The sequence below is a fragment of the Hippocampus bargibanti genome, linkage group LG10 (assembly GCF_051943395.1).
Source record: "Hippocampus bargibanti isolate YZ-2025 linkage group LG10, ASM5194339v1, whole genome shotgun sequence".
In the NCBI taxonomy this organism is placed as follows: Eukaryota; Metazoa; Chordata; class Actinopteri; order Syngnathiformes; family Syngnathidae; genus Hippocampus; species Hippocampus bargibanti.
Genome location: NC_142743.1, coordinates 15,963,522 through 15,974,880, shown reverse-complemented (window position 1 = coordinate 15,974,880; position 11,359 = coordinate 15,963,522). Strand labels below are relative to the sequence as shown.

The 11,359-nt window shown below is 41.2% G+C and overlaps 2 protein-coding genes across 2 annotated transcripts; both read right to left on the bottom strand.

The window, feature by feature from the left end:
* Positions 1-90: 90 nt before the first annotated feature.
* On the bottom strand, positions 91-2,272 carry LOC148892663 (guanine nucleotide-binding protein G(I)/G(S)/G(O) subunit gamma-10). The gene is made up of 3 exons (XM_089005486.1): positions 2,096-2,272; positions 1,498-1,624; positions 91-926 (listed from the first exon to the last, which is right to left on the bottom strand). The coding sequence occupies exons 1-2, from the start codon at positions 2,183-2,185 to the stop codon at positions 1,499-1,501; spliced, it is 216 nt and encodes a 71-aa protein (XP_088861612.1). The 5' UTR covers positions 2,186-2,272; the 3' UTR covers positions 91-926; position 1,498.
* A 630-nt stretch (positions 2,273-2,902) lies between these two features.
* On the bottom strand, positions 2,903-10,183 carry LOC148892662 (uncharacterized). The gene is made up of 11 exons (XM_089005812.1): positions 10,170-10,183; positions 9,977-10,038; positions 6,864-7,640; positions 6,257-6,778; positions 5,676-5,990; positions 5,383-5,591; positions 4,245-4,396; positions 3,576-3,818; positions 3,341-3,500; positions 3,167-3,242; positions 2,903-3,074 (listed from the first exon to the last, which is right to left on the bottom strand). The coding sequence occupies exons 2-11, from the start codon at positions 10,035-10,037 to the stop codon at positions 3,037-3,039; spliced, it is 2,553 nt and encodes an 850-aa protein (XP_088861938.1). The 5' UTR covers position 10,038; positions 10,170-10,183; the 3' UTR covers positions 2,903-3,036.
* Positions 10,184-11,359: the final 1,176 nt, after the last annotated feature.

The following is an 11,359-nucleotide window of genomic DNA, read 5'->3' as shown; positions in this document are numbered from 1 at the left end:
CATGCAAACCACCTTTAAAAGGCGATTTTTGTTTCAATGACACTGACATCAAAGGTTACAAATGGCGTCCAGGAACCAAAAAAAAGCAAATTGTCAGTGTGCGAAAAAGACATTTAATTTCTAAAAATGTTGCTCACAGTAGCAAGATCAAGGGAAAATACATCATAACAGTAGTAAAGGGTCATATATATATATATATATAGTTGCATAGCTGTCATTCCATTGAGGAAAACAGGTCATGCAACAGTTCACCTCAGCAAACAATTATTTATCAGGAACATTTGGATATGAAATAGCTGCTGTTTGACCATTTGCATATATAAAGGGATATACAAGAAGTCAATATTTCAATAGTTTAATTAAGGCATGTTTTAAAGATGCTAACAGAGCACAAGCTAAAAGCAACACCAATAAGCTATTAAAAAATATTGGTCGGTACCATGTAGTAGTGTTTTGCAACAGCGAGGACTAAATCATAGCAGTAAATATCTAAAAAGTAGATCAAGCCTTATAAATACTCTCATGTCAACAAGTTCAATTGTATGCATTTTTGTAGTCTTTGTGTAAAGTATCCTATATGATATAACAGCACTACATTTTAAATTAATATCCCTCTTTATCTATGGCTCTAAATATAAAATATTATTAATTTGGACAGCAAAAGTTGAGCAAAACAAAACAAATACTTGATACGCATTAGGAATGTTGGTGTGATTTCTTGACCATTTTTGGACTCCACAAGTTTGGTGCAGCATGAATGTGACTGATGTGAAGTGTTTTGGCAAACAAATGGGTCAATACCGCTCACAAAACCATTCATCATGAGGTCCAGGAGGGAGCTGCTAGTAGATCTATAGCTTCATTAAGTAAAATTGAAGAGAGGCGTCGTTTTACAAATTAAGAAATTCTTCATTTGTCTTGCCATGCTACAAAGAAGGAAGGAAAAAAAAGGAGAAAACGTTAAAATCACAGTTTCCTGAATCTACCGTGTTGCCTCTGTACAAGTTGACTATGGTCATTTTCAGGGACGGGCATTAAATCAATGGCTGTCAGTCCATCACTGAATCGGATGAATGACAAAGGGAAAAAAAGATAGAAAAGGCACTGAGAGGTAGATGATCATCCATCGATGTATTCATCACAAAGAGGTTAACATACTGACAGTTGGTCACTGAAGAATCATACAAAACTGTCTCTAATCTAATACACATGGAAGAAATGAATGTTCTTATAACGTAATCCATTTATTGCATTGTGCCACACAGTGTATTATAGTGACAAACAATTTGTCTGTCTATCTACGTATCTCTCAGAACGTGACCAGTTTTATTACTGTGAGGAGAATGTGACGCCTCAGATCTTTGGATTCAGTTATAAAATGAAGACTAACCGAAAACTGTGTATAAAAATGGGGGTGTATCCATTGTGAGACGATTCTTATTCTCTTATTCTTGTTAATCCATGCATGCCATAATGAGTTAGCCACTGCGCGTGTACCTCAGAACAGCGAGCAGGACTTTGGAGGTCTAAAGGGATTATCACTGGAGGGGACACCGACAAGGAGCGGGTCCTTGGATGCATTTTGTAGACAGAAGTTCCTCAATTCGGCAGCAGCCTGAGACACCTGCAAGCCACACGCAACGTTAGCATGGTCGGGCGCACACGGACGTCGTGTCAACCGCAAAACCTCCACACAACAACTGGCCTTCTGATTGTTATTTGCAGGCAACGGTGCAACAGTAAGTGTACTGTTGCGCAAGGCTACACTAAATGCTGGAACACGACAGTTTTCATGTGATTAGAAGGGCTGTTTTGTTTGTTTGTTTTTAGTCGCGAATGCAAAGTAACTTTGCAGCACTGTCAAACTTGTGTCAACGCGGAACTACCGCTTCAAAGTTTTCACGCTCATTTGGCGAAGTGGAAACTAGTGACAGTGTGTGAACTTCCCTTAGCCCGATATTTTGCTCGCTCCCGTGTAAAAACTGAAATGTGGACGGCTGTTTATTCCATAGACGACCAGTGTGTCTCCGCCATTCAGCAGTCGCTTAGCTTGTTGCTCTTTCGGCGTTTGTGTGTCCGTGTCGGCCAGTGGTACCTTGATCCTACGAATACTGGCCTCCAAACGGAGCTGCTTCACTGCCCTCTGGGCGATGATTAAGTTGTTGCTGGCGTTGTTATTGGACATGCTGTCGGTGAGAAAAGTCAATAGCTTTTTTATGAGTAGGACACGTCTACCAGTGACTGGAAATTGGTCTCAAACACTGGAAAGCCCTTCCCCGAATGAGATCCCTTGGCTGTTCAATTGTCCCTCCCAGCAGGCCAATCTAATTGGCTTCTGACGTGTCAATCAAACGCCACTGTCGAAAATATCACTGAGCGTTGAATACTGTCAGTATAACATTATACAAAAGGACAATAATTGGGCATGGTTTATCGTCAACTGAGATGCAAAAGTTACAAACATCAGTAAGTACATTTAAGTGTGACGTGCGTGTGTGTCAGGACAGTAACATGTATTTATTTACGTGAGTATATTCATGGGTGTTTCGAGACCCCAAGAGGCCTCTGGCAGCAATGACCACAAAAAGAATACCTACCCCCAGCACAGAAAACAAACAAAAGCATGATAGTGAGCATTTTATTAAGTAATAGACATAAAACTGAATAAGAAAATAAACTCCACTGCAAACATTACTTATCAAATTATTTTATTATGGTAAACCAAAATGAACAACATAATTACAATTAAGAACATCTCTGTTTATGAAATTAAATAAAAATGAAAATGCTAAAAACGAATGTGCTACCATGACTATCAAACAGAAAGCTTTTTCCACACATTCACCTGAATTGGATATTCAAAATGTCTTTTTATTAATGGAAAAAAACAAAGACAGAAAGATTTCTTTAACATTTGTTTTTTATTGTAATAATCTGGATTGACAATATCATACAATGCCTTGTCATTTATCTAAAATACATTTCACCATTTTTGCAACTGTGGTTGGTGAATAATAACTGAACAGCCAAGCAGTTTTATTCTTTGACGGGATGTTGCTCGGATGATTTCTCCCCTAAAGATAAAAAGGAAAGAGGAAGAAAATATCATTTTGTAACTATTTTAATTTGTCAACATATCTCCTGATATCTGAGTGAGTAGGCTTACAGGTGATTGGGCCAATGGTGAGTAGCTTCATCGTTGCATAGTCTGAGACTGAACGCCGTACCCTCCGTGTGCAAGGCTACACGGCGTGCCGTGGAAGCATGTGAAAAATAATAAGAAATCATGGACAAGTGGTTGCCAAGCTGTGAATCAAATGGAAAAGAGTATATTACTGACCGGAATGCAAGAGCGCCCCCTGCGATCACACAGGCTGAGGCTGCAGTGGAGGTAAACATTTCTGTATTCTCCCTGAGGCAGGAAGAAGAGGGCAGCAAAACGAGCCCGAAGCGATGAGCCACTCTCGACCACCGACACTTGTTGCCGGTCAGCAGGACATCTACAACAACCGAGGGAACATTACCATCCTTTTTTGTCACGAATCCAACATCATTCCAAATAAGGCGACGTATACTTGTTGTGGATGAGAGAGTATCGCTCAGTGGTCTCAGGGTTTGAGGAGTGAGAAGCAAAGCAATCCTCCAAAACGAGTACCAAGCTGGGGTCTCTTCTGTCCACAGAGACCCCCACATACAATGGTGAGCCCACCGGAAGGACCACTATTCCCGTTGCATAAGGCTCTGTGTAATTGGAGTTGCGGAACAAGACCATGGAGGCTCGGGGTCTGTCACCCGACTTAATAATACCACCTTCCAGACTGTCAAGAAATAAGTACATATCATCCATCAATCAAGGTAAGTGTCTCAGAATCAGAATCATCTTTATTGCTAAGTATGTAGAACACACAAGGAATTTGTTTCCGGTCTCTCTTTGCAATTAATCTACAACCTATTTACAAAAATCTTTATCACACAAAAACTTTGCTGATTCATCAATACGCTGCATATATTTTTTTACAAGAGGTATTGATCATAGCTATAACAGAAATTGTTTTGATTTATCTTAAAAGCCGTCCAAGTGGACTTCCAGCAATATATTTCCCAATTTAAGTGATGACTTGACATGCAATAACTGTACAGCTGTAATGTTGTTTTTTTTTAAAATTAAATCACAGTTTCCTAAATTAGAGCAAAATAAAATAATTCACTGAAAAGTTTGCCAAAGATATTATATAACTACTCACTCCAGGAATGGCCTGACGGCGACATTCAGCCTGCTGTCTGTGTCCAGGGGATAAGCACATGAGAAAGGAAGTTTCACAGCAAGAGAGAAGGATGCGTTGTTCAAGGGGTAGATGAATAAACTGTTGGAGTAGATGGCGTGTGTCTGGTTGGTCTGAAAGACAGATGTTCATGAGACAAGTTATTCAATCACAGTCATGTTATTGGTGATAGAGTAAAAGAAAAACAAGTACCTCAGTCTGGCTAAGTACTTTTGTGTGTTGCAGTACTCATTGAAAATTAGCAAGAGACGATTGTCATTGGTGTTCTATCGTCATACACAAGAAAAATGAATTAATTCGGTAGATCTGTCAAAGTGAAGAGATTTATCCCTGGAAGCTGACTAGAGCACTCCTCCCCCCACCACCAACACCACATCCCTCTGCGATTCGCCCATGATAAACATCAGGCTAGCCCATGAATAGAGAAATCCACGTTTTTTGACAGTCCTTATGCATGGATGAAAACAAAACTAAAAAATTACACTAAAAAATAAAACCAACAATAATTGCTACCCTCTAAACAAATAAATATTTTAAAAGATTGACAAAAATAGTATCTTCGAATCGTTGAATCACTGTGCTCAAACCCGTGAGTATTTTCGAAACCAAGTCAAGGACCATTACCTTGAGGTACTTCTTTTAGTGTTCTCATAACATATCATTTCCTGAAGCTTTGCATTCCAAACAAGATCCTCAAATTCCTTAGCACAGTTTTTTTTACCCCTCAGGGTTTGATCAATCGCTCTCAGGGGTTCTACAGAGCCTTTTCCATGGAGGTTAAGACACACCCAACCTGTCAACTAGTTATCACACACCTGCTTGGCTATCACTGCTTCATTTTATGCAGAATTCAAAACATTCTATTTTATTCAAACACTAATTGTGTTTACTTTTTTTCTCTTTTGAATAAATGTATACTTTTGTTTTTCACTAATGAAGGGTTTGGTGATTGTGAATATGAACCGGTTGAGTTCGGTAGCTCTAGTAAGGTTAAGAACCACTGCCAAAGCATCACATAAGACAGCACAACAAGAGACCAATCAGATAGATGTGTTAAGGTGTAGTGTTTTTTTGTTGTTGTTGCTTGTTTCGTTTTTACCGTCAACGTGTTTCCACAGGCATCTGCCTTAGTGTCGGCCTCGTACCACACAATGCCATTCTGTACCCTGACCCGGGAACAGTTGCGGACTGCCAGGTTGCCAGAAAGTGCGTTGTAACCAGCACTTGTTAAGCTAACTGAATCCAAGCCCACTTGGATTTTGTCAGAACCACAAATAAGGTGTGAAGGTCTGAGTGAAGGTTGGTCTTCTAAACCAAAAAAACAATATGTATGGGCTCATTAATATCATCGTTTCAGTGTAATTATGCCAAATTGAATCTACAAGAAGTTACCTTCACAAACAACACCGGCATCCTCACGGTGAACACAGTTGTGTCTCCCAAATCCAAGATGTCGGCAGCTTGTTATTGAGGTTTCATTTCCAAAACAACGGACATCATCCAACCAGATGGGTCCGCTGCCCTGTCCAAAAGCTGCACCGTGCAGTGCTGATCGTGCTCTGCCGCAGTCCAACTGTCGACACACCACGTTGGCGTTGGTGAGGTCCCAAATGTCGTCACACACAGTACCCCACTGTCCGTTATGGTAGACCTCAACCCTTCCAGAACAGCGGTTGTGAGAGTTGACCAGCCTCACAGGCGAAGCAGCTAACACAACAGACAGACAAAAGAGTAACTTTGGGATAAAATACTTTTTCATGTGAATTTTACAAGGACACATTTGGGGTCAGTGTCTAAATGTTTACAGTGTGGTTCATGAACACTAACCAAATTGGAACATGATTTTTTTTCCCCATGTAATCTTGTTGAATCATAAGTGGAGCCAAATGAAACAACCTTCAAGATATCCGTCCGGCGTTGGTGTTCTTGTCAAAGCCCAGCACCGTATCGAAATTGCTGTCTATAATTCTTACCTTCACAAACCACTCCAGCATCCTCGTGGTGGCCACAGTTGTGTAACCCAATCCCTTGGTGATTGCACTGTCCCAGCTTGACTTCACTTCCGGTGCATCTGACGTTGTCCAGCCAAATGGGCCCTCTGCCCTGTCCGAAATGAGCCCTGTGGGTTGCCGCCAGGGCCCTACCGCAGCCCAACTGTCTGCACACCACTTGAGCGTGCTTCAGGTCCCAGATGTCGTCACACACCGTTCCCCACTGGCCGTGTTGGAAGATTTCCACTCTGCCGGAGCAGGAGCCGTTTCCGCCATTCGCCAGACGGACGTCCCCTTCAGCCACTGGTCCCGCAGGTGTTGTTGAGGAAGAATATGCTGGACCGGTGTTTGTTGATGTTGGTGGTGTAGTTGTTCTTGTTGAATTACTGTGAATGTCTGTCGTTCTTCTCGTGACACGAGTCATCGTTACAGAAATGGCTGTTGTTGGCTCCATTCCAGAACCATCAGGTTCAGGTGTTGTCAAGTCATTTGTTTCATCCACCGCTGAAAACAAAAGAGTTCTGTTAGACTGAATGACTCCGCAAAACGTTTCCGCCAGCAGACCACTAAAAGTAGATTATCTTTGTACCTGCACAGTATGCCCAATGACACACAGATGGCTTCACAAGTTTGTAGACATAGTAGTTGGAAGCTGCTGCAGAGCAAAGCTTGACATGGATGCGGTTTGAGGAAAAACGGCAGCAGTCTTCACTCCAGGTATTACACATAGCACGAGATACAATTACATCAGAGTTTGTGGGATGTGGTTCTTGTAGTGACATGGTGATATGGGTTCCACACTTAAATCCATGCACACAACCCTCAGGAATATGTGCACTGTCTTGTCCGAGAAATAAGCGATACCATCCCTGAAACTCAACTGTTTTGTCACACTTTGCAGGTGAGGTCATTCCATGCTCTATCGATCGCCAGTCATCATTCAGAACGCGGTAGGTCTCACAGGGGTCAGCACATCTATTTCCAATGCAGTCCATGCCTGCTGGACACACTGTGTTTCCACAAGAGAACCGGACTGATTGTGAGGAAATGCTCGATCTGGAAAGTGCGGCAGGGTCGAGGCATTCATAAGTGCCAGGTGTGTTTTGGCAAATCAGAGGTGCCGCACAAGGCGATTCAGCGAGCGAGCACTCGTCCGCGTCCACGCAGCCACTGCCAGGTGCCCACTCGTAACCTTGACTACAACAAGACCCATCGGCACAGGCTACGGCATTGTAACAGGTGAGACCATCGCCTACAAAGCCATCGTTGCACACACAGGACGAGCCAGTAAAGGAGTCGCCTCTTTCGTGTGACTCTTGGCACATCGCTTCTTCATGGCACAATTCGCAGATAGAAACAACTGAACCTAAAAAGAGTAATGAACATTTAATTACAATTTTTGCAATAATCCATAAAAAAGACCACTCAGTTGACTAAAAAGAAGTGAACATTTTTGTGTGAACTACAATCTGAGGCTATGATGAATTTGTCAACTGCATTTCGCTGAAAGTTAGGAGTTGGGCCAGTCTTGGAACATTTTAGCAGTCAAACAATTTGGAATTGGACAGTGGTTAAAAGGTAAATATAGCTTGACGCTTGAATTTTGCATGATTTGAGGTTTTACAACTGTACATAAAAAATATGGTAATGTTCGCCTTAACCTGTACTGTATTTAAAAGCAATATGACAATGATAATCCCCAAGTTTCCTGGAAGAATGCCTTTATACATTTTTGATAACTGTAATTGGTTAAAGCACGGCCGTTTTACCTGAAACACTGGCTTCAGTTTTTTGTTTAGTTGGGTTTTATGGGCCCTTACAAAAAACCAACTCTTCTTTTTCTATTTCCAATTACCTGAAAAAATTCTTTAAATTTGTTTTTTAGCCTTTCCCGTGGAAACCCCCTCTCTTTCTTTTTTTCCAAAAAATGTAAAATTTTCAAGATTTATGAGTGTTTCCTTTGCCTGACAGAAATACAATAACCCGTTAGGTTTTTTAAAAGTTTTTCCTTTTGGTTTTTTTTTTTTTTTTGGCGTTGGCCCCCCAGGAGGAGATTTTTTTTTATTTTTTTTTTCCCCGCATTCAGAAGATTTTTTTTTCCTTTTGATTAAATTTTTTAAATTTTTTTTTTAAAGTTTAAATTTTTTATTATTTTTTTTTTTTAAAAGTTTTGACTTACCTCGGCAATAATTCCCTGTCTCCCCTAAAATTTTGTAATTTAAAATTTTTTTTTCTTGGAGGGTTCCCCCAATTGAATGTCTGTCGTTCTTCTCGTGACACGAGTCATCGTTACAGAAATGGCTGTTGTTGGCTCCATTCCAGAACCATCAGGTTCAGGTGTTGTCAAGTCATTTGTTTCATCCACCGCTGAAAACAAAAGAGTTCTGTTAGACTGAATGACTCCGCAAAACGTTTCCGCCAGCAGACCACTAAAAGTAGATTATCTTTGTACCTGCACAGTATGCCCAATGACACACAGATGGCTTCACAAGTTTGTAGACATAGTAGTTGGAAGCTGCTGCAGAGCAAAGCTTGACATGGATGCGGTTTGAGGAAAAACGGCAGCAGTCTTCACTCCAGGTATTACACATAGCACGAGATACAATTACATCAGAGTTTGTGGGATGTGGTTCTTGTAGTGACATGGTGATATGGGTTCCACACTTAAATCCATGCACACAACCCTCAGGAATATGTGCACTGTCTTGTCCGAGAAATAAGCGATACCATCCCTGAAACTCAACTGTTTTGTCACACTTTGCAGGTGAGGTCATTCCATGCTCTATCGATCGCCAGTCATCATTCAGAACGCGGTAGGTCTCACAGGGGTTAGCACATCTATTTCCAATGCAGTCCATGCCTGCTGGACACACTGTGTTTCCACAAGAGAACCGGACTGATTGTGAGGAAATGCTCGATCTGGAAAGTGCGGCAGGGTCGAGGCATTCATAAGTGCCAGGTGTGTTTTGGCAAATCAGAGGTGCCGCACAAGGCGATTCAGCGAGCGAGCACTCGTCCGCGTCCACGCAGCCACTGCCAGGTGCCCACTCGTAACCTTGACTACAACAAGAGCCATCGGCACAGGCTACGGCATTGTAACAGGTGAGACCATCGCCTACAAAGCCATCGTTGCACACACAGGACGAGCCAGTAAAGGAGTCACCTCTTTCGTGTGACTCTTGGCACATCGCTTCTTCATGGCACAATTCGCAGATAGAAACAACTGAACCTAAAAAGAGTAATGAACATTTAATTACAATTTTTGCAATAATCCATAAAAAAGACCACTCAGTTGACTAAAAAGAAGTGAACATTTTTGTGTGAACTACAATCTGAGGCTATGATGAATTTGTCAACTGCATTTCGCTGAAAGTTAGGAGTTGGGCCAGTCTTGGAACATTTTAGCAGTCAAACAATTTGGAATTGGACAGTGGTTAAAAGGTAAATATAGCTTGACGCTTGAATTTTGCATGATTTGAGGTTTTACAACTGTACATAAAAAATATGGTAATGTTCGCCTTAACCTGTACTGTATTTAAAAGCAATATGACAATGATAATCCCCAAGTTTCCTGGAAGAATGCCTTTATACATTTTTGATAACTGTAATTGGTTAATTTGCTTCGAATAACTTCTATTCTTCTGTCACTGAGCGTGGGAGCACAGCAAACCAAATAAAATGAAAATAAAAAGAATATTATACCTGATCCTTTTGTAATGAGCTGCAAAATCAGAAACAGTAACGCTCTTCTTGGCATCCCCATACTGGCCATGTGTAGACCCCAAAGAGAAAAAAAAACATGAAATTCATACTTTAAAAAAAGGTTGACTAAATGCGAAGACTCAACAATTGTGAAGTCTTGCTATTATGCATGTAAGCAAATTGCTTTTCTTACCTTGTTACCTTGACAAGCTGTCAACAAACTGGTGGTGATGGTTTAAAGTGAGGAAAGAGTGAGGGAATTTATAGCCAAGAATTTCTCTACAAGACGTCATACAATATTGTCATTCGTCAAACACTGAATTCATATTGATGACGATTCAATGAAAATGTTACATATTAATCAAAACGTCTTCTAGAAAAATAGCCCTCAAACAGTACAAACCCAGAGTCAATAAACTTTATGGTCATCAGTCAATATTGGGATGAAAAGACAACAGCGGGTGACAAATGGAGTTTGTACATTTCCCCTGTTAACGTGAGACACATCCCAAAGTATGATGCAATATGCCAATATGCAGTATTATTTAAAACCTCTTTGATAAAGTATTTCCACGATGATGTATAATAAAACATTTTTATAGATATATACATTATTTATGCATTATGAACTTCCATACAAGTTCAAAAAAACTATTTTGTGACTCTTATTTCCCTGTACTGTACATATTTTTTTTGAGAGGTAAATAACTATTTACCTGAATGCTTCTAGCTTCCTTTATTTAAGGAAGCTTGAGGTTCTGCCCAGTATCCATGCTGTTCCTAGCACTGCGCTTTTCTGGACCGAGATATCTGATGTTGTTCCCGGGATCTGTTGCAACCACTCGTCTAGTTTGGGGGTCACTGCCCCGAGTGCTCCGAGCACCACAGGAACGACTGTCACCTTTACCTTCCAGGCCCTCTCCAGCTCCTCTCTGAGCCCTTGGTATTTCTCGATTTTCTCATGTTCCTTCTTTCTGATGTTTCCATCACTCAGGACTGCTACATCCACGACAACGGCTTTCCTTTGCCCTTTATCTATGACCACGATATCTGGTTGGTTGGCCATTACCATCTTGTCAGTGTGTATCTGGAAGTCCCACAGGATCTTTTCTCGGTCATTCTCTACTACCTTGGGAGGTGTTTCCCATTTTGACCTTGGGGTTTCCAGTCCATACTCCGCACAGATGTTTCGGTAGACTATGCCAGCCACCTGGTTATGGCCAGGTGGTCCAACAGTGGACCATTTTTAATCAACACCTCAGCCCGTGTTCCCCATTGTCTGAGACATTCTCTGAGTACATCATATGTTGAACCCTGCTCTTTGATGTATTCATGGAGCTTGGATGTGTCATCCAAGACAGTGGCTCTCTCTCACCAGTCCCC

Excerpts from the sequence above, each read along its gene's own strand:
- LOC148892662 (XM_089005812.1), bottom strand. The coding sequence starts at position 10,037 with ATGGGGATGCCAAGAAGAGCGTTACTGTTTCTGATTTTGCAGCTCATT. Across the intron at positions 3,501-3,575 it reads TACTCTCTCATCCACAACAA|ATGTCCTGCTGACCGGCAAC; the intron begins GTATACGTCGCC and ends CGGTTGTTGTAG. Across the intron at positions 3,243-3,340 it reads GGGGGCGCTCTTGCATTCCG|CCTTGCACACGGAGGGTACG; the intron begins GTCAGTAATATA and ends CACGCCGTGTAG.
- LOC148892663 (XM_089005486.1), bottom strand. The coding sequence starts at position 2,185 with ATGTCCAATAACAACGCCAGCAACAACTTAATCATCGCCCAGAGGGCA. Across the intron at positions 1,625-2,095 it reads CCAGTATTCGTAGGATCAAG|GTGTCTCAGGCTGCTGCCGA; the intron begins GTACCACTGGCC and ends TGTGGCTTGCAG.